This window comes from Siphateles boraxobius, unplaced genomic scaffold, assembly GCF_051911475.1.
Source record: "Siphateles boraxobius isolate OS27281-9 unplaced genomic scaffold, OSU_SipBor_1 12, whole genome shotgun sequence".
In the NCBI taxonomy this organism is placed as follows: domain Eukaryota; kingdom Metazoa; phylum Chordata; class Actinopteri; order Cypriniformes; family Leuciscidae; genus Siphateles; species Siphateles boraxobius.
The window spans coordinates 11,435,133-11,462,094 of NW_027508722.1; the positions used below are offsets into that span (position 1 = coordinate 11,435,133).

At 38.2% G+C, this 26,962-nt stretch overlaps 1 protein-coding gene across 1 annotated transcript in view; it reads left to right on the forward strand.

Moving 5' to 3' along the window:
- Positions 1-2,808: 2,808 nt before the first annotated feature.
- Positions 2,809-26,962, forward strand: part of ddc (dopa decarboxylase) — a 38,475-nt gene continuing 14,321 nt past the window's right edge. The window contains exons 1-11 of the mRNA XM_077208083.1: positions 2,809-2,949; positions 4,731-4,939; positions 6,951-7,064; positions 7,705-7,824; positions 13,102-13,236; positions 13,569-13,712; positions 14,566-14,632; positions 14,746-14,840; positions 18,687-18,754; positions 20,361-20,437; positions 26,636-26,655. Of these exons, the coding sequence (XP_077064198.1) occupies positions 4,739-4,939; positions 6,951-7,064; positions 7,705-7,824; positions 13,102-13,236; positions 13,569-13,712; positions 14,566-14,632; positions 14,746-14,840; positions 18,687-18,754; positions 20,361-20,437; positions 26,636-26,655 (1,041 nt within the window). The 5' untranslated portion in view covers positions 2,809-2,949; positions 4,731-4,738. The remainder of the gene's footprint in view (positions 2,950-4,730; positions 4,940-6,950; positions 7,065-7,704; positions 7,825-13,101; positions 13,237-13,568; positions 13,713-14,565; positions 14,633-14,745; positions 14,841-18,686; positions 18,755-20,360; positions 20,438-26,635; positions 26,656-26,962) is intronic.

Here is a 26,962-nt window from a genome sequence, read left to right on the forward strand (position 1 = left end):
TGTTCAATTGATTATTTATCAAATAATGATCAATTATCACATATTTATTCGCTGATTTATCTCATTAACTTCAACACTGCTTCAGTGTTACTCTAACACTAGTGTGGTCACATATAAGTGTTCATTAAACACTGAGGATTTTGTTGTGGGATTAGAAGGGTTAAAGGCATAAGATGAAAAAACTGTGAAATGTAATTTAACAGTAATAAACTTTAAAATAATTTAGGGCAACAAACTGAGAAAAATTAAGTAGTTTTGTGGGTCACCATTGTGCTGAAGAGTAGATCCTGTGCTTCAGTCTATGCTAAGCTGAGAAACATAGATATTATGCTGCATGTTGTTTTATTTAAAGGCAGTAACTGTGGAGTTGCTGATACAGTGATAAGCTGTTTGCTGAGTACTTTAGCACATACATATGTTCCCTTTTGAAACGATCTCTCACATTACGTGAAATACGCTTTGAGGAAACTCTGTTTTCTCCAAATACTGAAGCCTGATTAGTTCACGTATGTGCACTGGACGAACATATGGCATTTCAGCCCGCAGAAACGGGCAGAGCCGACTGCCTTTATAAGTCGGTGAAGAATGTCATATCATCAGAAATATTCAGTTGTTGTTTTTTTCATCACCAAACACTTTGGGCAGTTGTGGCCTAATGATTAGATGGATGTTGGAAGGTTGCGGGTTTGATTCTCAATACTGGCAGGAAATTACTGAGGTGCACTTGAGGAAGGCACCCAATCGCACCCTGAGGTGACATGCCATAAAGATGTCTACACTTGTTAACACATAAAGTTATTACTGAGATTCCTGAAGCTTTACAAATCGAAATCAGACTGATTATTAATTCAAGCTTTTATATGCAGTAATTATTTCCTCAAAATTGCTTTAGGAGCATTAGTTTTAGGAATGTAATGACTGATCCAAAATGCTTCTTTGCATTTGCTGGCTTGTTTGTCTTCAGAAGTATTCTTAATAGTTTATCAGCTTTTTTGAATTAGGGTGAAGAGATAACTGGCATACAAATAATTAATAGTTGTCACTGTCACCAACCCTGCTGATACAGCCAGAACTCTTTTAGAACAACCTAACCCCCAATTGCTCCCCGGGTGCCACAGCTAAATGGCTGCCCACTGCACTGGGTGCAGGGGAGGTGTGGCAATCGGGAGAGTCGGGACTTTTCCCGGTGGGCCGGTAGTGTTTCGAGGGCGCAAAGGCCGGTCTGATAATAGTTAAACATTGCAAGTTCTTAGCAACACCATCTGGCGGCCTGGTGTGCGGCCGCTGCCCTCTTGTCAAACTGTGCATCCTCTCGACTCAACCTGTAAATAATTGCATCGATCCACAAAATATTTTGAGTTTCTAAATGGTCTAGTGGTAGATCTTTTGCCAAGCGTGTCAGAGGTTATGGGTTCTAATCCGCACTCGTATAGTTTTTCTTTCTCTCATCAAAACTGAATATGTTCATCAGTGGTTAAAGTCTATATAGAGCAGGGACACGTTTGTGTGCATTTTATTTTGTGATTTCACCGGAATGAATAGAGAGTCTCCGCAACAGCGATAGATTGAAGCGAGTGAAGACTGCGCGAGCCAAAAGATAACAACTGTATCCATGCAACTGATGGCAGCGGCAACGAGCGCTCAGCTTGATTTAAAAAACATCACATTTAGCACTAGATCTCTTATTTAATAGCGAACTAAATGAATGATCTGCTAGTTAACTGGAGATATTTTATTTATTTGTATTACGTACATCCGTGCCTCAATGTTTCAAAAAGTGGTGGGGGACAATATCGATCCTGAGAAAATGTGGTGGGACACGACTTCACTGGATCTAAACAAATCAATCTAACCATAGATGTGACCAGTGGTGGCTTTCTTAATCTATTTAAAATAATTTTGCAAGTAATTTTGCAAGTTATTTAAAATAATTTTGCAAGTAAAAAATATTTTTTACAAAAAAATACTGCCCCCCACCAGGTCTACGAAATTTCCCGGTAGATTTTTTGGTACCACTCCTCCCCTGACTGGGTGTGTCCGCAGTTTGCAGTGTGTGTGTGTTCACTGCTCACTGCTCCTAATGTGTGTGGTGCTCATAACTTGGATGGGTTATGCAGAGGACAATTTCCAAGTAGGGGTTGCCATACTTGGCCTTAACATCACTTCACTTTATATTATGGTTTTATTGATCACATACATTGATTAATGGGTGGCTAGACCTGATAGATGTCTTCAATATGTGGCTTTTGTGGTTAGCTTTTAAATAGTCTGTTTCTGTTTTATACACTTTGGTTCCAGTGCTAATTCACTCAAGATGTGAGAGTGAAACCTGTGATCTAATGCAGATCTAATGACCAACTTAACAAGAAAACACATTTATTCCATCATACAATATATTATTGGCATATTGTTGAGTCATGTTAATGTGAAATAGCTGTAAACTGTACATAAGCACTTCAGATGCTTATAATAACCGCAAAATAACAGTTCCTTTAAATATTGACCAGGATAATCTACGTGAGATCTTACATATGATCTTGTACGTAAACCATTTTTTTCAATTGCTATATGCTATTATTGTAATAATGTGATTATTCAGAGTGATATAATGGTCTGCACTGTACATTACAGAGGGTGGTTGCATTTTTTTATCTGGACTTGTATTGGTCTGTAATTGTATTAATGTTTGTGGAAAGTGAACAGGTTCTCATTAACTCATGAATCAGCTCCTTTTGCCCTGCCTGTGCGCGCTGCTCTGAATGAAAGCCTCGTTCTGATTGGCTGTCTGAACGGTGGCAGGGCTGATAAACCCCCAGGCTTCCCTGCTGTTCCACATCACTCTGCTTTGCTCTCTCTCAGTGTGTGTGTGTTTATATATGTGTATTTAAAACAAACAGAAAGCGTGTGAGGACCGACGAGAGGGACATCTCTTCTTTTTTGCCTGACACTGTAAGTACAATGAAAGCTTTTAAAGGAAAGAGAGAGTTATTATGAGCATAACACTTGTTGAGTGTTTAGAACACAGTCCAGGTACAAGGTCCAAATACAGGACTATTATGGGATTTTATCAGGTTGATGATATGCATAACTACTGAGGTGGATAATGTCTTTACTTTCTATCTGCATTTTTTCTTAATATAAAGCACGTTGAGTTTAATATTCATTTTAAAAAAATGTCACCTTGCCAGTTAAATCTAAAAAGGCAAATGTCAGCAGACTTTAGCCGTTACTGCATTTTTACAACACCTACTTCAGTGCAGCATGACATGCTATAATCTTAAAGTATCTTTACAAATCAAAATCAGACTGATTATTAATTCAAGCTTTTAAATGCAAGTTTTCTTTCCTAAAAATTGTTTTAGAAACATTATGATATTGACTGATCAAAAAATGCTTCTTTGCAATTGCTGGCTTGTTTCTCTTCAGAAATATTCTTAAGTTGAATTAGCTTTCTTTTTCATTTAGGACATCTGGGAATGTATAGTAAAAATGCTTGCAAAATACAAAAATAAATTCAAAAATTTCCTTTTACGGATAGGGTTAGTCAATGTAAGTCCATGATATGTCCTCAAATAGCTCATTTACACGTGTGCAAATATGAACAACTAATAGTACTTACTAGTACGTAATCAAAACGACCAGCCACCTTCTGGATGAGTCATCACTTGCATACACACACACACACTGACACTTCTCAATCCATTTGCATTATGTGGATTAGGGTGAAGAGATAACAGCCATACAAATAATTAGTAGTAGTCACTGTCACCAACCCTACTGATACAGCCAGAACTCTTTTAGAACAATGCTTTCACGGACATACTGTAGTTTCTTTCTATTATATTTGCTCTAAAAAGTAATTTTAACCAATTTAACCAATAGCCTATGTATGATTGAGTGAGGAAAATCAGTGTAATAAATTTGCAAAATGTGTGAAATTAGCTATGCCAGCACACTGTAAAAACTTTAGTTTGGAAAGTTCATATTGTTCATTTTTTATAGTATGTATTTGGCATCCTGTGATGTTCTTATCAGCAAATATATTGCTACTCCTGTGCAGGGATGATGGTTGATTATGTTTTAACATACATTTTGCACTTTATTTTACAGTACTTGCATTTTTTTGTGTGCAAATATTACCTTGGCAGCTAAGTTGAAACAATAAAATTAACTAAAAAAAAACTGTACAAAAATTAAAACTGAAATAAAAATAACCATAAACAGTAATATAAAAAAATAGATAGATAGATAGATAGATAGATAGATAGATAGATAGATAGATAGATAGATAGATAGATAGATAGATAGATAGATAGATAGATAGATAGATAGATAGATAGACAAATAAATAAAGTAAAATAAATGAAAACTGTTAAAATATTAATAAAAACTAGGCAACACTTTATTTTCCATTGTCTTTGTTAAACGTGTCTTTGCTACATGTAGTAACTTTAGACATACAATAGAGTACAACCAAAAACTATAAGAGAAATAATACTAAAATAACACTGATATGTTTTCAGCATTGTTTACTGATCTACTGATCCGAATTCTTAAAATAAAAAAAAATAAAAATACTCATGTCATGTCCATGAATCATGTTGTCCATGAAAACAGTCTCAATCACACTAATATAATTACAGCTCTCCTCATTTAAGGAAATTGAGAAGGAACCTATATATCAGATTGACTTTTATTCTTCCCACTGAAAGACTCTACTCCTCTTTCAGCCAAAACGATGGACACTGCAGAGTTCCGGAGACGCGGGAAGGAGATGGTGGACTATATGGCAGATTATGTAGAGAACATTGAGAAGAGGCAGGTTTACCCTGATGTGGAACCTGGATATCTAAGGCCTTTGATTCCCGAGGAGGCCCCGGAGGAGGCAGAGAACTATGAGGATGTGGTCAAAGACATAGAGAGGGTGATCATGCCAGGGGTGAGTCAGTGTTAACCAGCTCTGACATCATTTTACTGTCTTAAAGGGATAGTTCACCCAAAAATTTGAATTCTGAACACAAAAGAAGATATTTTAAAGAATGTCGATAACCAAACCGTTTCTGGTCAAATGGGGTCCATCAAGTGTTTGGTTACCCATTTTCTTCAAAATATCTTCTTAAAAAGTCTTGATGGCTAATAAGATATTGATAATTTCCACCAAATGTACAACTTACTGAACATGTTTACGTTTGTGACAAAAGCACCACAATAGCAGAGGCAACGACTGTTTATAGACACTGATTAGAGAAATATACCTTCTTATAAAATATAAAATACTAAAGTGAATATGCAAAATATCTGTATTTAAAATGTGTCTATATTTTTTTTTCTATTAATAATATTTGTATCTATTTAACAAAAAATGTGTTAAAGGAAAAAACTATGAAACTAAATTTATGAAATACATAACACAAAAATCAAATCATTATTTTGGTCACTGTAAATAATCAGTAATTTAAATTTAATTGGTAACACTTCATTTTACAGCGTCCTTGTTACGCTACATGTACTTACTATAGTAATAAATGTAAACTATGTATAATTACATGCAACTAACCAAACCCTAACCCTAATTATGTAGAAAGTACACGCTGTTAGTTAATATTACTTCGTACTTAAATGTATTGCTACACATTTACACAAAATAAACATATTTAAGGTAACAAGGATACCTTAAAATAAAGTGTAAGCATTTAATTTATCGAACGTTTGTAAAAACTAATCAAAAGGATAATTTCAGTTCTACATTTATTATAAAGTATACTGTATACCCTTTCCTGAATCTATGTTATGTTGTTTTTTTGTTTGTTCATATGCTTATCCAACAGCTATAGCAAAAATATAATCATTGACATTTTATTTTAGAAAGCAAAATTCACAAAAACAAAGTTGTTGCAATGGGGGAAAAAAACCCACATTTGTTTAAACATTCTAGTTATAGACATAGAGCTCTTTCTAACATCTAGTTGAATCAGTCTTTTTGATCTTTGATGAGCCAGTAGAGCCAGGAGATTGGAATGAACCTTTGCCATCTTTTATCTAAAGTTGTGTGTATTTGGCTCACTGACATTATGCCCGCCATTTAAATGGATAGTCTACCAAGTATTAAACAGATAGGATGATTGAGTTATGTTATTCACAATGCCGATGATGCGTAACCTGGGCAAATATTCATACATCCATGTGATTCGTCTTGTACAGATAAAGATAGCATTTTGTTTTATGGGCCATGCTTTATGTATTTTGTTTTATGGGCGAGTGGCCATATTGAGAGACCCTCAAAGTTTTCCTTCCTTAGACTTACTCAAAGTCCACCTTTTTTGTGGCTGGTAATCTGATAGTAAGGAAATGAATCATTAAACTCTGACCTTGGGTCAGAGAAAAACCTCCCCCACACCTTAATTTCATAGCTCAGAGGAAAAAAAACTAACATTTGAATTCAGTTAAAGGTGTTAACCTTCCCAATGTGTCCACTTAGACCAATTTTCCTTTTCAGAAGTCCTGTTTTAATGCTTGTTTAAAAGTGTGTGCTGAAGCTAATGAATGACTCACAATAGGAAAATCCTGCAAGAGAGAGACAGAAGCACAGTGCCTCAAGCTCTCACCTCTGCTAAACACATGGAATAATGTAATCTAGCCTTCATAATTTCTTCTAACCTTTAACTTTCTGAGAAAAAAAACCCCAAATGTCACTATTTCTGAAGTCATAATCCCTGTTCAAAATAGTAAAGTTGAACAACAACAGAGCAACCAAGCTAAATCTGACAGATCACAGTTCCCTTACTCTTTAGCTTGATAAAATGTTAAATTACAGAAGGAAATACAGAGGTTGGATCAAGATCTAAATCTGGATCTAAATCCAGATCTATTGGATTTTTTTTTTTATGAACACTGAATATAAATTTTAAACAATTGTTTCTACATGTTCTACAATTTATGGACTATTTCAGGTGACTCACTGGAACAGCCCGTACTTCTATGCATACTTCCCTACTGCCCACTCTTTTCCGGCAATGTTGGCAGACATGCTATCCGGAGCCATTGGCTGCATTGGATTTTCTTGGGTATGTTTTCTCTCTATTCATCTATCCATCAAGTTAGCTCTCTGTCTGTGTCCATCCATCCAGCCAGTCAGTCAGTCTTTCTGTCCATTTGTCTATCTATCCATCAATTTATGAACCTAAACCTACCTGTGTGTCTGTCTGTTCATCCGTCCACCCATCCATCTGGTTAGCCATCTGTATATCTACCTATCCATCCATCCATCCATCCAGTTAGCCATCTGTATATCCATCCTCCAGTTAGCCATCTGTATATCTATCTATCTATCCATCCATCCAGTTAGCCATCTGTATATCCATCCATCCATCCATCCATCCAGTTAGAGTTCTGTATATCCATTATCCAGTTAGCCATCTGTACATCCACCCATCCATCCATCCATCCATCCATCCATCCATCCATCCATCCAGTTAGCCATCTGTATATCCATCCATCCATCCATCCATCCATCCATCCATCCATCCATCCATCCATCCAGTTAGTCATATGTATATCCATTATCCAGTAAGCCATCTGTCCATCCATCCATCTATCCATCCATCCATCCATCCATCCATCCATCCATCCACCCATATGTATATCCATCCAACCATAGCCACCTGTCTGTTCTTGTAGGCTGATGCAAGATTTTTTCTTTTGTAGGCAGCGAGTCCTGCCTGTACAGAGCTGGAGACAGTGATGCTGGACTGGCTGGGAAAGATGCTGAAGCTACCAGAAGATTTTCTTGCTGGTACAGAGGGCAAAGGGGGAGGGGTCATCCAGGTGAGATAATTAAGAAAAGATTTTGGCTGCTAGTACTGTAAGTTTATTAGAATGGCATCACTTATACAGGGTTTGTGTGAGTGAACATTAACTTTTAAGCATCTGTAGGTCTGAAAAGGTTGATTTATATAATCAAAAGGTCTTTTAAAACCGACAACTCGCATTGTAATATCGAAAATTTGTTTAAAGATATCTGAATTGACAACAGGATCTTGCGTCAGGTGTCAAAAACGGGATGTTTCAAACCACTTAAATGCCACATGCTCAATCCATGTTTACGGGTAATTTCTTTTGAACAACAACAAATATCACATACATTTCAATGACAGCAATTTGTTTGTCATTGATTTCTTTCCTAGGCCCTGACAATTGTTATGTCCAGTAGAAATTGGCTTTTAAGATGTAAGCTACACATGAGAGGAGACAGTCAGGCAGGCGTGCGTTGAGAGCAGTACTTGCTCATTTCATCTATATTGTTGCAGCAGTTGAGCAGCTGTGACCATTTGGAGAGAGACACAGGAAGCACAGGGTATGGAAAGCCCACTGATGACAGTCAGTTTGATGCTCTGTCATTAGGGCCGCTTTGGAGTGTGTGTGAGTGTCCTTCTCCTGGATGGTTTTGTCTCTGGGCTTTTCAGAGAGCTCACTATGGCAACAGGCATTATTTTCACTGATAGCACACACTAATGAGGAAGTTTGTGGGTTCTGTAAGCAATGCCTTTCAGCAAAGGTGGGCGCAGAAGAGAGGGGAGGAGAACAGGTGTAAGAAGTAAATTATGCAGTAAGAACATGTAGCGTTTGACATTGCAAGTGTTGGAGTGCATTAATTCTCATCACAATATTAATTTGTCAGAAGAATCCTTTTTTTTTACTGAACAGTTTATCAAACCTTTAGACAAAAAAAAAGTTTTTTGTTGAGTGTCATAATTGATACATTAGGCTGTTATGGCTCATATAGTGTGATATAAGAGAATATGGAGCTCATATTTGAGGAGGAAAAACACCTAATTTTTATTAGAGGCCCACACTGAGCAAAAAATATGCAATTTGGTGCAGTTGCTAAAAGTAAAGTAAGGGGGCTTTCACACTGGCAGTTTAGTTCGGAACGGGGCACAGTTCGCATGAAAAATCGCTAATGTGAACGCTATCATGGAACCCGGGTGCGCACTGGGGTATCGAACCCGAGACTACCTAGAGGAGGTGGTCTGAGTTCGGTTGCTTCCGTACCGTGCTGCGGTTCGCGTGTATGTGAAAGCAACATGGACTCGGGTGCCAGTAGCATATATCATTAGTTCCTAAGCCTGAGCTAACTCAATCACGTCGAGCTAGGTGGGCGTGGTTTCAGCAACCAGGCACCTCTGCTCCACCCACATCCCACCTCTTTGCCCATTTTCAGTTATCCGGGAGTGACGTGTGGTGATGCACTGCCAAGATGGCGACGTCCGGCTCTGCCCATTTAAAGCTACACTGTGTAACTTTTTTAGTTTATTCTTTGCTAAAAACACTAAGTTCTTTCAAAAATATATGTGCTCATTAATGTATATTTACTTCGTTCAAGTAATAAAGTATTCTCGTGAGTGTATAATATGCCATTGAAAATACATACGGGTGGGGGGTTCTAATGTCGGTCGCCATGTTGCCCCTCCATCTTGAAAGTACATTAGCCAAAGAGGGACATACGGTTAGTTCAAGCTTCACCTTTCACTCATGGACGAGGTCGAACTGGAAGCCATGCTAATCTTGGACTACATTGGCCACCGTAGGAGTTAAAACGAAATCGGAATTGAGAGGAACAGAAACTAATATTCACTGGATGGTCATATACCTTTTCACCGCTAGATGGGGGTAAAAATCACACAGTGTAGCTTTAAGCTTCAAAAACGCTCTTCAGAAACCTACGGATGACGTCACAGACACTATGTCCATATTTTTTTTACAGTCTATGGTTTTTACGCTATCACTGTTTTGCCTAGTCTGCTTAATCAATTCCTTATGAACTAACCATTCACAAGGTCTAAATCATGTGTCATGTCCGTAGTCCTGAATTAATGCTAGAGTTAATCATTAGCACTAGCAGCTAGAGAATGTGCATTTTATATTATTGCAGCAGCAAGCAGGCAATGTAAGGATACGGAGTAAAGCTTTTCTGAAGTCTTTAAAGTGAAAGGCTTTTATTTGTATCAGATATATAACAAAGCCACAGCATTTCCCATTATTTTTACACCAGCAACAATCAGATTGCAATCTTAACGGATATCAACAGCAGTAGCAGACGTTGCGGTCAAGTAGACACCGTATGTGTTTGCTAATTTGAGTCATGTGTCGGGTAATGAGACGATCATGAAATGTAAACATTACCATTTTTAAAATACAAACAATGTATTCGCCTTATTTACATACGAAGTATGGGAGCAGCTGCATTTTTGGCAGAATTATATTTGGGCATATATTATTTCATAAATACAGGACGAACAGTTATGTATGCTAATGTCGGATACCTTTTGTTTAGACTGACTGCTCACACATAGAATGATAATTGTCATTTCAACTTAGCTAGAGCGTGCAAGGCAGTTTTCATGTATTTCTCAAACTAAAGCAGAGCCCCACAGTGATGCTGTATCATTTTGGTAAACGCTCCACCGGGTATGTGTGTGTGTGTACACTGGAGAATGTCAGGATCCCGGTGCGTTGCGTTTGCAGCGATGGGCGATTTGATCACGGACATGTCATTATCATATGTGGTGGCCATCAGAGGCGTTTATTATCAGTCAAAATCACTCACTACTTGGAACGCAGACGTATTGCCTTAACAACAAGAGTGTAAATACGAGACTCATTGCAGTTTGCACAACTCACTGATGTAGCGGCACTTTCTGAGATCGCACGGGCTAAAGATGAGCGAGCAGTTTGCACGATCTAGCGACTATGTGTCATTCATTGAACAAGTGTTCATGCGTGGTGAGGACAGACAGTCGGGTGCAGCTGCGAAGTTCAGGAGTGACGTGGGATCCACTCTCAAATTGTGTTGTTGACATAACCATTGCATGGGACAGATGAAATGCCAAGAAGTAACGGTTCAGTAATGTAACTCAGTCAACGGATATGGGCCTAATAGAATATCAGCTCAAATATTTGAGTTCTTTCCCAAATTGCGTAAAATAATGACTCGTAAATCTAATGTTAATGGAACTTTTCTATTCTCTTGGTGGACACTGCTATACAGCATCTGCATTAAGCAGCATCACTAAATTTTGGGAACACTGGGTTTCAGAACCAGGAAAGGCAATTCACGTTTAAATATTAATATTGCTTAATCTATGAAACAACAAACAATGAACACAACTTGGTTTAAGAAAGGTGTTTCACAATCTTGCATTTGACACAGGAGTAAAATATTAGCATACAGCAGCAGAGATAGCCTACGTGTTAAGATACAGCAGCAGCAAGCCTTTTACGCAAGGTTACTGCGACTACGCATAGTGGACATGAGAAAATGTTCATGAGAAAACATATAGCCATTTAACTGGGGCTATTACTTTATTTACCAACTTCCAACAACACTTTTCAAGGCTGATGTTTCATTTTCTCGTGCGTGTTCGGGCTCGGTCAGCTGAACACTCGTAGTCATACTCCATAATTCATCAGTTGACTCCACATTTACAAATAGGAATATAGAGGGTTTGACAATGACGATTATCAAACGATGCTAAATCATCATACTATTTGCTCGGGTGGTTGTGAGGGGTTTCTCATAACTATTAGCCTGGAATGTGTTACCATTTGTTAAAGCCACACATAATGCGCTTTCTAATTGGATATGTTTGAGCTTCGGCTCAAGCACACATAGTCATAGGCCACTAGAGTTAAGCCATTCGGCATGGTAGCCCAGACGCACATAGTCACAGGCTGATAGAGTTAAGCCATTCGGCAAAGCAGGCCCAGGCACACATAGGCCATCTAATAGGCCACCAGAGCCAAGCCTTACGGCCCAGACTACTTAGTTTAGTCGCACATATACACTGGTAGACATACGTAGAACACTACATTGGTAAGTCATTAGGGACACTCCTTGAAGAAGGGAAAAAAAGAAAAAGAAAAAGAAAAAAGGGGTACACTAGTTCACATAGGGCAACAGTGCGAGATGCTTCACGCACCTTATATGCACCTCAAGCAGCCCAAACGTCTAACGGCTAGATCTGCTCAGGGGAAGACTGTGTAGGCAGATCTAGTCTGCCTAGACCAAGCATACGCCCCATTTCTCATACTCAACTAAAGGGCCAGGCAGACATAGATAGCATAAACACGTTCCTATGGCTCTTCGAAGAAGCATCAGAACATAGAATAGAATTGAATGAGACATTTATATAGCGCGTTTCATATGTATTACTGTATACCCAAAGCGCTTTACAATCATGTCGGGGTCTCTCCTCAACCACCACCAGACTGCAGCCACAGTACAACGGCGCCAGTGCGCTCACAACACACCAGCATATGTTTTGGCGGTAGATCTGCTGGAGGTGGGGGGTTTTCTGACACACAGTACACTTGGCTTGTATTGTATTGTCAAATACCATGTCACCTGCTCTGTTGGGGGGTAATTCATGTACGCTATATTGTACAGCAGCAGCATGTCTTACTTGCTCACAGCAGCATGTCATATATGTACTGGCAGTAGCAAGTCCCGTACTTGCTCTGCTGCAGAAGCAACAACAATAAAAGCATCAACAGCAGCGTAGCAGATCTAGTCCGCCAAGACCAACATACAACATTGTCACACCCATTACCATGCCAATCACTCCGAGTTCTCTAGACAGAACTACAATCACTGACATTTTCACTCCAAATTTGAAATTGGTTTCATACTTGTGTTGCCAAACAAATGTGGCAGTAGTTTTCCTGTAAACTGAATCATTAGTAATCAGGATGTGGGTGTGAGCTGTCAGGCTGACAAAGGGAAATCAAAGACAGCTCATGACTCACAATGAGCTGAGGTGATCTCTATTGAGGGGTTTCAAGTGGAAGTCTTCTCGTTCACTCATTGAGAACATACAAAACAGAGCTTGAGAGCTGATGAAAATTCATCACCGCTGAATCACCAGGGGATATTGATTGAGGTTGTTTCGCTCAATGAAATATTCAAGATGAGAGAAATTATGTCTCAAATAATATTGGACATGCCAACCAATTATGAGAATGGCTCAATATAGTTAGCAGCAATTGGTGTACTTGTGTAGACATGTTCAAATGTATAAATAAATATTCTGTTTGTTCATACAGGGCACTGCCAGTGAAGCCACTCTCATGGCTCTTCTTGCTGCTCGTTCCAAAATCGTCAAACTGATCCAGGCTGACCATCCTGACCAATCTGAGGCAGATATTACATCCAAACTAGTCGCCTACTCATCTGATCAGGTGAGACAACAAGCCCAGATGAAAGACTAATGCAAGGGTATATTTAACCTACAGTACATAAACTACAAGTCTGCAAGATAATACACATCATTCAACATGCACTTTAGTAGAGTTAGTAGGGAGGAGTATGGATTATTAGCAAGAATTCTCATTGAATGGAAATGTAAAATAATGCAGTGAAGTGCCACTTGTTTATGAATGTGCTTACAGTATATATGTGTCTGTAAAAGTCTAATTGAAAACTAGGAATATTTGGCCATGACTGTAATGGTCGTGTGTTTAAAACAATCATTAATTCAGAAATAACATTGCAGTGTTTTGTTGATTTTCAGGCGCACTCATCGGTGGAGAGGGCAGGGTTGATAGGTGGGGTGAGGATGAAGAAGATTCTCTCTGACAATAAGTTTTCTGTGCATGGAGATGCACTGCAGAGAGTTATAGAGGAAGACAGAGCCACAGGACTCATTCCATTTTTTGTATGTATCTTATCACCACATGCTTCATTTAAACAACACATCACTAGTGAAAAATAATAAATAAAGCAAAGTAGTTTTATTACTTATTATTATTATTATTATTACTCAACATAATTTGTTGATCCTAGAACAACATTTCTGTCCGAAAATGAGACTGAACAAAATTAAGTATTTCTTGGTAATTGGTTACCTAAATTGGTATTATCTAATTGTGTACTTAAATTTACAGATGACAGCTGACAGCTATTCAACCTAATTAATTTGTGAGACAGTATAACAGAAGGATGGTCAAAACCAGTGAAATATCAATTGATTTGATAACTCTGAGTTCTTCTAAACTAGCGAATAAACTGTGATAATGTGAAAAATGTTGGTAAATTTTGGTTTGACTGTACATGTATTGTAGTATAGTAGTACAATTAGTATTATAACGTCCATCCACTATGCTGTATAAAATTAACAGTACAAAATTATAGAATCAGTCAAACATCGTGGTAGAAAGATAGCAGCCACTCAGACTGTTAGAGAGCATGAAATGAGAATAAATTGTACATTTGTCTCTGCTCTTTCTCTGAACCTGTCCCCCACCGTCTGCATGATGGCTAATGCTGTTTGGAGAGCCTGTTTTCTGAATCACATTAGTCAAATTAGCCCCAGGCTCAGCCAGCAGATTTGTGTTCGAAGAATGACAAAATAAGCATGAACAAATCAAGCAGGGATCAAATGAATTTTTCATTGAACATTGTAGGTTGTTGACTTATTTGTTTGAGTAGCACATCAAATATTAAAATCAATACATATTAATTCATATGATTTAATCAAATCCATTTGATTTTCTGGATGTTTCTCTTAGTTGTGTGCGACATTAGGAACAACTCCATCCTGTGCTTTTGACTGCATCACTGAGCTCGGCCCTATTTGTAAGACCAAATACTATTTATTGTTATTTTCTGTTGTAGCTTATTTGTGGTTGTAATAAAATCAATATTTGATGAATATTTTAATGTAAACATTGTCAATATTTCTTTGTCAGGTAATGCAGAAAAAATCTGGATGCATATTGATGCCGCTTATGCTGGGAGTGCATTTATCTGTCCGGAGTTTAGACCCCTCCTGAATGGAGTAGAGGTGAGATAACATTCAAATCACACATTGTGTTCTTAGGCACACTTCACACAGGCTGCTCTTAAACCCTTGAAAGGTGTGAGTGATAACAGAAGAGCAGTCTGCGCTGGGCTCAACAATTGATCCTGTTACTTTGGGAACGGCATGTGGAGGACGGAGTCGCGTGTGTGCGATTGAGAGTATTTAAATGTCACAAATGATGCGAGCTGGCATGAGCGATGTCTTGTGGAATGGGCGGGAAATTAGACATCCCTGATCGTCCTTTGAGTTGACGTGGCACCCAGCTGGGTGTCGCAATGATAAGGCTAAAGTAATTTCCTGAGGCAAAGAAAGACCTTTAGATAAGTTCCCTCTTCCCCCACTAAAGAAATATCACCGTTTATTATTATCACAAGTTCAAACAATAGTGCAGACAGTGCTGCCCTGCTCAGACGATGGTTTTTATTATTGACCGGAATGACAGCAGGCTGCTGTTTCCTGTTTGCAGTTGGTAGCCAGGGAGTGAAAGACAGGCAAGACTCAGCATGGCAACATTCAGACCGTCATGATAGTGTCTGCCTTCTTTATTGCAACAGAGAGAAAGGATATTGGAAAGGGGAGAGTGAGCAAAAAGATTAGACTTTGAGATAGTGGCTCAGTTCGAATGCTCATTGGACTGATGCAATGCATCAAACTCACAATCAACAGCAGCATCTGAGTCAGGACTCAAAGAGTAGTTCATATCCAACAGGTAGGGGATAGATGACTCATCTTTAATTTTATTTTCATATTTCAAAATTACAGTCTTTATTTTTACACAGATGCTTTGAATATTGGGATAAAAGGGGCTCCAAAACTGAGCATCAAGGAATTATTTTGGATTAAATTATTCAAAGTTATTCACCTATGTTTGGGTGCAACCTCCATCCATGTTTTCACAAATCGTTTTTTTCTTGCCCAAATACAAAATATATATATATATTTTTATAAATATTGACAAATCTAGCAATCACTTAATAAATAAATGAATAACAGAATTTGGCACCTTTGTTATTGGTGTTGCTAGATACTGTTAGGACCTATTTAATATGATGAAAATTATCTTAAAATCCCAAACAGTTCAGATGTCATGGTTGTCATAAAGACGATCTTAGCAAAACATCATATGTAAAACTTTAAAACCTTGTTATATCTTCCCCATGTCTTGTTTGGACTTTTGTGTTACTTCCTGTTTCTGTGCCATGTTTCTAGTCCCTTATAATGTTTCATGTTGATTAGTTCCCTGATTGTTCCCAGGTGTGTCTTCTTGTTAGCTTGTTAACACTTGTGCATCGCACACTCTACCTTCATTCACTATTATCTACAGTATTCCACTAATATAGTTACGAGTGAACGAAATTGAAAAATGAGTGGTGCAAAATTTGTGTTTGCTGTTTAAGAATTATTTGAAACTTTGCAAACTGAAAGCTTCAGTAATAAGATGAAAAGTTTTATCTTGAACTCTGTAATGGGTTATAGCATGTATAAACCTTAATTAAACAATTTAATTATCAATTAAAATTGAATGTCCAAAACATTGACATGAACAGAACGCTTACCAACAGTGGTTACACAAACAATACTTGACAAGGACACATGGCAAACATGAGGGCTTAAATACACAAGGACTAATGAATAGCCACTGGGACACCTGTGAACAATGAAACAATGAACCAATGACAACATGACTCATCAGACAAGGGAACACATGGCAGGATCACATGACTATAACAGGGAATCACATGACAAAGACATGAGACATGACCAAAACAAGACGTGCTAGATTGAATGAGTTCACTCGATAACTTCCATTATGGTTTCGGACACCAATATAAATGGCTGTTCCCTCAAACAGAGTCCTATTAGGGGGTGATTTCGGACACAGCCCTTATGTTTCCCTTTTTCCTTGTCTAATATAGATTGTAGATGGTGTGTGTCCTTGTTTTTTGGTTCTCTGTATTTCTCGTGTTGCCTGGCTTCTCGATGTTTGTTTGTTATTAGGGCTGCACAAAAATCGCAATGAAACTGCATGCGATTTGGCAAAGGCTGTGATTATTTTATGCGCAGCTTGTCAGTGCAGTATGGCTGATCAGTAGTAAATGCTGCTCCATCTGAACGCCAGAGGGCGCTCTCATGCAGACACGCCAAATAGGCCCCGCCGCAGAAGTACAATAAAGACAGGCATACACTGTGCGATTTCAGCATGGTTACCTGCTCACACTTAACGAGTAGATTGCATGCGATGTAAAGCCAAAGCTTGCGTTTTATTTGCTCACACTATACGGTCCGATCACCGAGCTGCGACTTGACTGCTCACACTATACGTGTGAAATATGTGCGATAAACCCCCGTGCTGATATTGCCGATGTATATACACCATGATATTGTGTATCCAGCGATATTGTCAAAACAAGCATCAGCTATCAATATCAAGAGTATTTAGCATTTCCAGTGCATGTATTAAATTATTAATATTATTGTATTATTATTAGGGAAGGCCTAATTTTATTATTAAATTTATAAGCTATTATAATTCATTTGCCATGCAATAATTGTTATAGCGCATCCCTGCATAACCGACATGCTGCGAAGATTAGATAGAAGCTTACTCCTCATTGCAAATTCCCTGAAAATATTTAGGTTGATTTCAATGAATTATAAGTCTATAATTAATATTATTAACAGTCTATGTCCGAACACTGTAAAAATCAGGCATCAATGAAAATTAAAAAGAGCTCTATTTAAAAAACAGCTTGTTTAACATGAGCATTTAACAAATTAATAAAAGAGCCACAGTAGCTACATCGCAGGTGGCTTGGAAGACGTGGGTAATATGGTTTATCCATTTTGCAACACGAACTGGAGGTAAGCAACAATAATTTGTAGCTAGTTTGATGTCTACAGAACTTAAAGGGTTAGTTCACCCAAAAATGAAAATTAAGTCATTAATTACTCATCCCCATGCTGTACCAACCCCGTAAGACCTTCGTTCATCTTCGGAACACAAATGAAGATATTTTTGATTAAATCTGAGAGGTGGATCACTGCTACATAGGCTGCCTAAGGGAATGAAACTTGACGGCCCAGAAAGTCATTAAAGAACATGTTTAAATATTCCATGTGCCTACAGTGGCTCAACTATAAGTTTATCAAGCGACGAGACTACTTTTTTTCCGAAAAAAAAAATATAAATAACGACTTTATTCGAATATTCCTTTTCTTCCTTGTGGGCCTGAGACGAGAGTTCAAGAGATTTCCTTGACGCATGCGCGAGAACTGAGAAGAGGACGTTCTTCTTCTAATACTTCTTGTTCAGTTCTCGCGCATGCGTCGAGGAAATCTCGAGGGAAAAAAATGAGTTTAGGTTAATCAGTTCTTAGCTCTGCTTCAACTGTGCGATATAGTCAAGAGTAGCGACCAAAATTTCTGACGTTGCAGAAATTCATCTGACCATCCGATTGCCTGTCCGGGAGAGGTTAATCGCCTCTCGTTTCTGCACGACAAAGCTGATAAGTGGCCCGACCCTAAAAAGGGTCGCACGAGTCAGAATTTGGCTCAAAATCGGACAAAAATCGCACAGTTTACGCCCGCCTTAACACACATCATTCCAGGAAATCCCCATCGCTGTAGCTGAATAAACTTAATAAGCTTAATATTTTAATAATCTGAAGTTGTTGACATTTATGTTAAAAACTTTCTAGTGATCATCCCTGATTTATTTCAAAGTGAAAATCTCATAAATTTTACCAATGGCAGGCAATTTTTGTGACTTTTGCCCACTGTCGCAAGAAGATTAAGTGTTAAAAACATCAAAATGTGTTTCTCTTTTAGTTCGCAGACTCTTTCAATTTCAATCCTCATAAATGGCTCCTGGTCAACTTTGATTGCTCTGCATTGTGGTAAGTGTCAAAAGGCTTATTTAATTTATCCTCTGACCCAATCTACTGTATCCCATCACATATGGGTCAGCTTTGTCAGTCAACAGAGAAAACGGTTCCAGCTGCCCTTCATATCAGCACTAGGCAAACAGATGCGGTCATGGTTATAGAAAGAAAGTAAAGACACAAATTGACCTTGATGTACACTACCATTCGAAGGATTAGAGGCAGTAAGATTTTTATTTATTGAGTTATTTGAATGAAATTAATACTTTTGTTCAGCAAGGATGCATTAATATGATCAAAAGTGACAGTAAAGGCATTTATAGTGTTACAAAAGATTTGTATTTTAAATAAAAGTTTAAATTTTTAAAGTTTAAAACATTTTATTCATCAAAGAATCCTTAGAATCCTGGCACCCACGAAATTTTTTTTAACATTGAGAAATAATAACAATTCCTAAACACTATATCCTTTTAGACTGATTTCTGAAAGATCGTGTGACACGGAAGACTGGAGTAATGGCCGCTGAAAATTCATCTTTGCCATCACTGGAATAATGTAAAAATGTATTAAAATAGAAAACAGTAATTGTAATAATATTTCACAATATTGCTGTTTCATTGTTGATCAAATAAATGCAGCATTCATGAGCTTAAGAAACGTTTTTCAAAGACATTCAAAAAATCTTAGTTCGAATCTTTGAAAAATTTAAATGGTTAATTTAAAAATTCAGAAATGGTAGTGTATACAGTGGCTTCAAAAAATAGTTTGACACTTAAGACATGCACATGTTAAAATGAAATTCTTCACTTTGGAAACAGATCTTGAATCCCTGCCTCTGTCAAACAGTTTATCCTTCTCAATTGTCTGTAAAAGTGCTGAATGGCAATAAAGGGAACCTTCAACCTTGAACCTTAAAACAAATGTTGCGTGACCTTTTCTAAAAACTAACTGGACTTTTCTTAGCCAATGACCATTAGTGTAGTATTTACTGTACTGCAAATACATAAAAAGAAAGATTCTCACATTCATATATACAGTATATACTACAAATATAAAGAAGCTACTTCGTTGAGAAAAATATGATTGTATCTCAATGCATAACCCCCTCTTATACCAGTAGGCTCTTTAACAGAACTTGATCGGCACTGTCTTGAGTCAACTCTGAGGTTATATCATCTCTTTATACCTCACTTTCTCTTTGTTTGTTCTGAGTCATTCTGAGCTCCTTTGAGCTTCATTTGGTCTGTGGGCCAAACTGTTATAGATACTTTTAAGCCACACTAGAACAAAAATTACAATGCAAAACACTTATTCTTAATATTGAAAAGGAACAACACTTAAAACAGACTCCCACATACTAGACACTGTGTCTACATTGTGTAATACTGTAGCTTGTTTTTCAGTGTCTGTATATTCTAACTTTGTTAAAAAAAAAATGAAGATAAAGCATTTGCATACATTCAGTATAAGCTTACTCTGTCACATCAGGATCCATAATATAATACCAAATAAGATATTAGTTAGCCATTATTGAACATTTAAATACTAATGATATATACTGTACACACACTGATGTACAGTAACTGACTGTTGTCTGATGAATGTGAATGTCTTTGTGCAGGGTGAAGAAAAGATCAGACCTTATTGGAGCATTTAAAATGGAGCCGCTTTATCTAAAGCATGATCACCAAGAGTCAGGTAATTAATCAGTGGCATCACTACATCACTTTGCACCATATACCATTACATTTCAGTTGCTGACACAATCTTACAAATTTCGATTTTTAGTTTAGCACTGAAAACTATCAGCTGTTGTAAAGAATAAGTATAATAACACTAATAAAAGATTGAAGTGCATTAGCATGGGGTGTAAAGAGGATGACCGTGATCCTCATTAGTGAGACATGACGTTTTGTGCTGACATCCGCTTACCGTCACACTGAAGGCTCGATCAGATTGTTCCCCTTAGTGCTCTGTATTCTTTAAGCCTCTCTGTGTGCTGGTAAACAACAGCTTTTCTAACCTCCTACACTGACCTCAAGTAGATTTTTTGAAGTAGTGTTATGCATGTGTGTGTGGCAAAATACAGAATTTGACATATGTTATGAACATTTTTTGGATGCTTAAGATACACTTAAAAATGCATTAGACATCCAAATGTTATAATTATAATACTATTAATATAACATCTTTTATTTTGAAGACAAATAGAACTGGCACATTTTTCAAACTAAAACGTAACAAACATTTCTAAATTAAGATATTATTTATGTATTTAAATAAATGTAATATTAAATGTCTTGGAATGGTTTGCTTGTTAACAGTCTTAAAGTCGGTATGAAACAGAAATTGCAATTTTCTTTTTTCCTGTATATTTACATTTAGATTTATTTATTTAGCAGACGCTTTTATCCAAAGCGACTTACAAATGAGAACAATAGAAGCAGTTAAACTAAGTCAGACCACGATATGTGAGTGCTATGACCCTTCTCAGTTTAATCTAACGCAGCCTATAGCCTGTAGCCTATATGTATTTTTATTTTATAATAAAAAATAGAATAGAAGGAAAAGTGTTAGTATTTCTGGATCAATTTTACTGTATATCTGAGTAAAACGGCTTTTCAAACAAACAAACAAAGAGTAGGACGGGACTTGATTTTGTCCATAGGGAATTAATTGGATCGTTGTGTTCTGCTATTGCAGTGATCTCTTGCGAGTGTCAGGTTGTCCCGCCCTCACGCCAGTAAATATGCCATCAGGAAGAGATGCTGTTGCAAGAGGGAAGGGGAGTTATTTTGATTAAAGATTACGAGGGCACATGAATAAAAAAAGAAAAGAAGATGTGCACTTATTGTGCACTTAGATGTGTATATACTTATCAATTATATTCAGTGTTGGGGGGTAACGCATTACAAGTAACGTAAGTTACATAATTAAATAGCTTTTTTAAAGTAACTACTAACACATTACTTTTGAATTTACAACAAAATATCTATTGCTTTTTCAAATGAATAATACAAGTTACTTATTCAATCATACGAATAAGCAAAAATTACTTTAGATAAACATTACATTTGGGATTCATTTTTTGGTTTTGGTTTTATTACTAAAGTAATATTGTTGTACTTTCTTCTCCTGCATCCTATTCTTCTGCAATCCAGAATGGCACAGCTGAAATGTTTGTTTGAGCTGCACCCTCTACAGTACAGGAGTGAATTTGCATTTCCTTCAGCCTGAGGCTTATTCATTTCACTTTTGGTGTGAAAGGGCCTTTACATTTGCCAAAAATCGAACTTTTGTTTTCGTTTGTTATTACAAAATAAGCAAGCAAGCCCAGATAAGGAAAAGTAACACAAAAGTAAGGTAACACATTACTGTCCATAAAAAGTAACAAAATAATGTCAAGTCAAGTCAAGTCACCTTTATTTATATAGCGCTTTTTACAATACAAATTGTTTCAAAGCAGCTTTACAGAGATAACAGGAAAATAAAGTTGTAATAGTATTCTTAAATTCAAAATTAAATGTTAAATGTCCCCAACTAAGCAAGCCAAAAGCCAATGGCGAATAAAGGCGAAAAAAGGCGACAGTGGCAAGGAACCAAAACTCCATCAGGTGACAGAATGGAGAATAAAACCTTGGGAGAACCCAGGCTCAGTCAGGGGGTTAGTCCTCCTTTGGCCAACAAACGAACAGTGTACGACTTAGGCGGCATTATAGGTCAGAAGTCAGATTGGATCGGAACTTTCACAATATTTATCCAGTTCATCTGGTTAGGGGTCGGAGTCATCACGCCGGTATGGAGATGAGTTTTTTGAGGTGTCCATGAGGCCTTCACAGTGTTGATGAGGCTGGCACATCAGGGATGCGTTGTCGTCGTGTCCATGTGATGGTCCTTCATCAGATCTGGTTATGGCCTGCATCCGGCGGTTTGCGGTAAACCTCGGGATAAACAGAGAGACTAATATTAGCGTAGACGCCATCCTTCATATGATGTACAAAGTACATCAGCCGGAACCAGGAACACTCCCTATAAATCCCGATCTAAACTATGCAACCTAACATTGAATTATAGCAATCTATAATGTGTTATGTGTATGCTAAACCAAAGAGATGTGCTTGTAGTCTAGATTTGAACTGACAGACTGTGTCTGCTTCCCGGACAAGATTGTTCCAAAGTTTTGGTGCCGAGTAGGAAAAGGATCTACCGCCAGCAGTTGATTTTGATATTCTAGGTATTATCAACTGGCCAGAACTTTGAGATCGCAATAGACGTGAAGGAGTATAATGGGTTAAGAGCTCGCTCAAGTACTGCGGAGCTAAACCATTTAGTGCTTTGTAAGTAATCAGTAATATTTTAAAATGTATACGATGTTTAATAGGGAGCCAATGCAGTGTTGACAGAACCGGGCTAATATGGTCATACTTCCTGGTTCTGGTAAGAACTCTAGCGGCTGCGTTTTGAACTAGCTGTAGTTTGTTTATTAAGCGTGCAGGGCAACCACCCAGTAGAGCATTACAATAATCTAGCCTTGATGTCATGAACGCATGAACTAGTTGTTCCGCATTTGTCAATGAGAGCATATGACGTAATTTAGATATATTATTAAGATGGAAAAATTAGCTTTTACAGATACTAGACAATGTAATTACTTTAAGGGAGTAACACAATATTGTAATGCATACATTTTTATATACTTTCCCCCAGCACTGCTTATAATAAATACTGCGGTATTCCATAAAAAAAACTGTTAAGTTTGATTTCATTTCAGTGACCATTTCATACTTGTTCTGTAGTCTGACAACAGAAACAGAAACATATATAAATAAAAACATCTCTATTATTAATTCAGCTATATTAAATACAGTATGTGTACACCGAGACTGAAGAAGCAAACAGATACTTGCTATTGATAATTAGCACATTGTGTCATCTAGTGATAATTAGCAACTTTTCAAGCAAGATTTACCTACTTTCCTTTGAAAGTAGTTGGCATCAGTGTCAAAAGTTAGCTAGTTGTCAAAAGTTAATGGAACATGTCCATAGTGTGATGAACTAAACACGTGGTTGCTCAGTTAGAACACCAATGTAAACGTCTCAGGTTACGAATGTAACCATGGTTCGCTGAGAAGGGGAACGATACACTGCATCTTGGAGCGATGCTATGGGGAATGCTATCAGTGTGATGTGTGTCTAAAGCACGTGTATACATATGAAACTATAATTGGCAGACGTCACCCCCAGAGCTCCCGCACGTTTAAGAGGACGCCTGCAATAATCAACTTTTTTTGTCTGAATGAGACGTGCAGGCAAGGCCGAGGCATGGCAATGAGACGCAGTTTCTCGTTCCCCTTCTCAGGGAACCATGGTTACATTCGCAACCTGAGGCATTCCCTTTCGAATTGGAACTCAACACTGCATTTTGGACCGACGTTATAGGGGACCAATACTCACTCCACCATGTTGAGGGAATGCCTGCCTCATTAGCTGTGCATGTGACCACAATGGACATAGCATTATTGAGTCTACAGACTTGTTTAGCTGGAATCAGAAGCATCAATCATACAGGGCGCATCCTTAGACTGATAGACCATCAAGTGGTAATATTACCCTCAACCTTTACCCACGATCATATGCCCCCGGGACAAGGAAAGTCCCAGCCTTTCTCAACCTTCCTCCCTTCCTTGTGGGCCCACCCTTGGCCATCTGCGGCCCAGGAGCAGACCTCTAAGATTTAGTTTTTACAGCTTCTTTAGCTTGACACAGCCATCCAGGAATACTGACCCAGGGAGACCATTTTTATATGCTACCCTGGTCTACCACTACTATTGATAGAGGGAGCAAACACATGGGGTTTTCATTTAGAATAACTATTCACCCTCCTCTCTACATAAAACTCTACCCTCTAGGAAGCCGCAGGGTAGCTTCAGCTCTACTACCCCAGTACAATCTGTGGATAGCACTCACACCCTGCCTGGACTACTCCAGGACCCCAAGACTCCCAGCACCTGACAAAGGCGCCTGGTAACAAGAACACAAAGGCGCCTGGTAACAAGAACAGCTGCCAGAAGGCAAATTAACCCTTTACTTGCCAGATTCTAAGAGATCAGTTTAGGCTCCAATAGAAAATAGAGAACCCTACTTTAAAACCAGTAGTGGAGGGTTTTACTCTACACTCAACACAGAAGGACTGCCCAATCATGTCCAGGGTAACAAGAAGAGCTGCTAAAAAGCAACGTGCCTAGGACCCTAGCAACGTGCGTCCTCAACGAAGGCAGGGTTGGCCTGACAGGAATCGCTTATCAAAAGTGCTACAAGCAACTTCCTCTCTATTGCACCCTCAAACCAGATCTAGCCTAGTTGAAGTGTTACCCATCACCTTCAGCAACTTATTGTAGGCAAAGCTGGCAGGATGGGAGAGCTCACTATAAGCAATATACCCTCATCAAACACATTCACCTCAACCTGGCTGGATTGCTATCTGCTTGTGATGCAGAGGGGGCGGATTTATTAAAAACATCCTCCTCAACTCTCTCTGCAATACCTCACAATTCCAAATGAATCAGTTTATTTCCTTCTCTTTTTTTGAGATTAGAAACGGGCATGAAAGTATTAGAGCTAGTAGGATGAGTCCTGAAAGGTAAAGGACTTCCTGTCAGACTTTTCCCACACTCCAACTACAATCCCCGCGATTGTAGCTGCTACGGCACCGCGGGCTGTAGGCGCTGAAAGCTCATCCCTCAAGAGAGTGTCAAGCATATGTGGAGCTTCTCACCACGACCACATCACAAAGCTTGCATTCAACTCCCTCGAGAGTCGAACACGTTCTGTTAAAAACCAGATTCTTATCACCAGAGTCTGCTACCACGATTGCAACGCTAATAGTGCCTTCAATTCCATCGAGAGCCAAATGCGCTTGTGCAAACGGTGACTACTATTCCTCGGGTGAGAATCAAGGAAGAACAAAGATTATTGCCAGTCTCTTTCATTCAGTCTCGCCAATGCATCATAAAGAGCACATCCAGCTTCCTCGAGGAGTCGATCACGCTCCATCCGTAGCGTTTGTTTCATCTGACATATAAACAAGTGTCTCCTGAAGACAAAAAGAGTTGATGATGTCTACTTCAGGCGCCCTCTTTTACGTGTGGGAGCGTTCCGGTAGTGACGTTATTGACTGTCATCGGCCAATGAAATTGTTCTATGTATACACGTGCTTCAGACACCGTTTGGGGGCGTTCCGGTAGTGACGCATTGACTGTCGTCGGCCAATGAAATTGTTCTGTGTATACATGTGCTTCAGACACACTGTTGGCTTTCCACATAGCGTCAATCCAAGATGCAGTGTTGAGTTCCATTTAGAAAGAGGAACTTAAAGCTTCATACATTCACTAAAAATCACCTTTACACCATTGTTGGATACAAATAAAAATATCAAGAAAGTGGCATCTGTAAACAAATAATGAATTTTACATCTAATTCAATATCATTAATCTGATTTCCTACTATTTCTGTAGTTTTCTCAAATCCGTCAACCAATGAGCTGCCTGTTGCTTGTTGGCCATTTAAACTTGACTAAACAAAGACAGTTTATCTGGTCATGTGTCCTTAGGCAGTGTGCAGCTGTGCAGACGACTGTAATTGTGCTGACAGCAAGACAAAAGAGCAGCCCTGTCTCTCAACACACACACACACACGCATACATGTGCACATATGCATTCACCACCTTAAAGCCATTTCTATCATGAACAACTTCCTGATTAAAGTAGCATCAGGCTTGGCCAAATGGAAAAATAACTGTGTTATTCTTAAAATTGTATTGCTTTACTTGTAAAGAATCATTGTTGAGCTTTATTGTTAGTGTGATTTGAATAAATATTTTTTTTTGTTATTTTATAGGACTTGTCACTGATTATAGAGTAAGTATTGTTTGTTGTGTGTGTTGTGTGTGTGTGTTGTGTTGTGTGTGTGTGTGTGTGTGTGTGTGTGTGTGTGTGTGTGTGTGTGTGTGTGTGTGTGTGTGTGTGTGTGTGTGTGTGTGTGTGTGTGTGTGTGTGTGTGTGTGTGTGTGTGTGTGTGTGTGTGGTGTGTGTGTGTGGGGGGGGGTGTTTTCAGTGAATTCTGATGTGGTTTATGCATTCAAAAACAAAAAATATGTAATATTCAAAAATATTGGTAACACTTTACAATAAGGTGTTATAGGTATTTGTTAACATTAGTTAATGA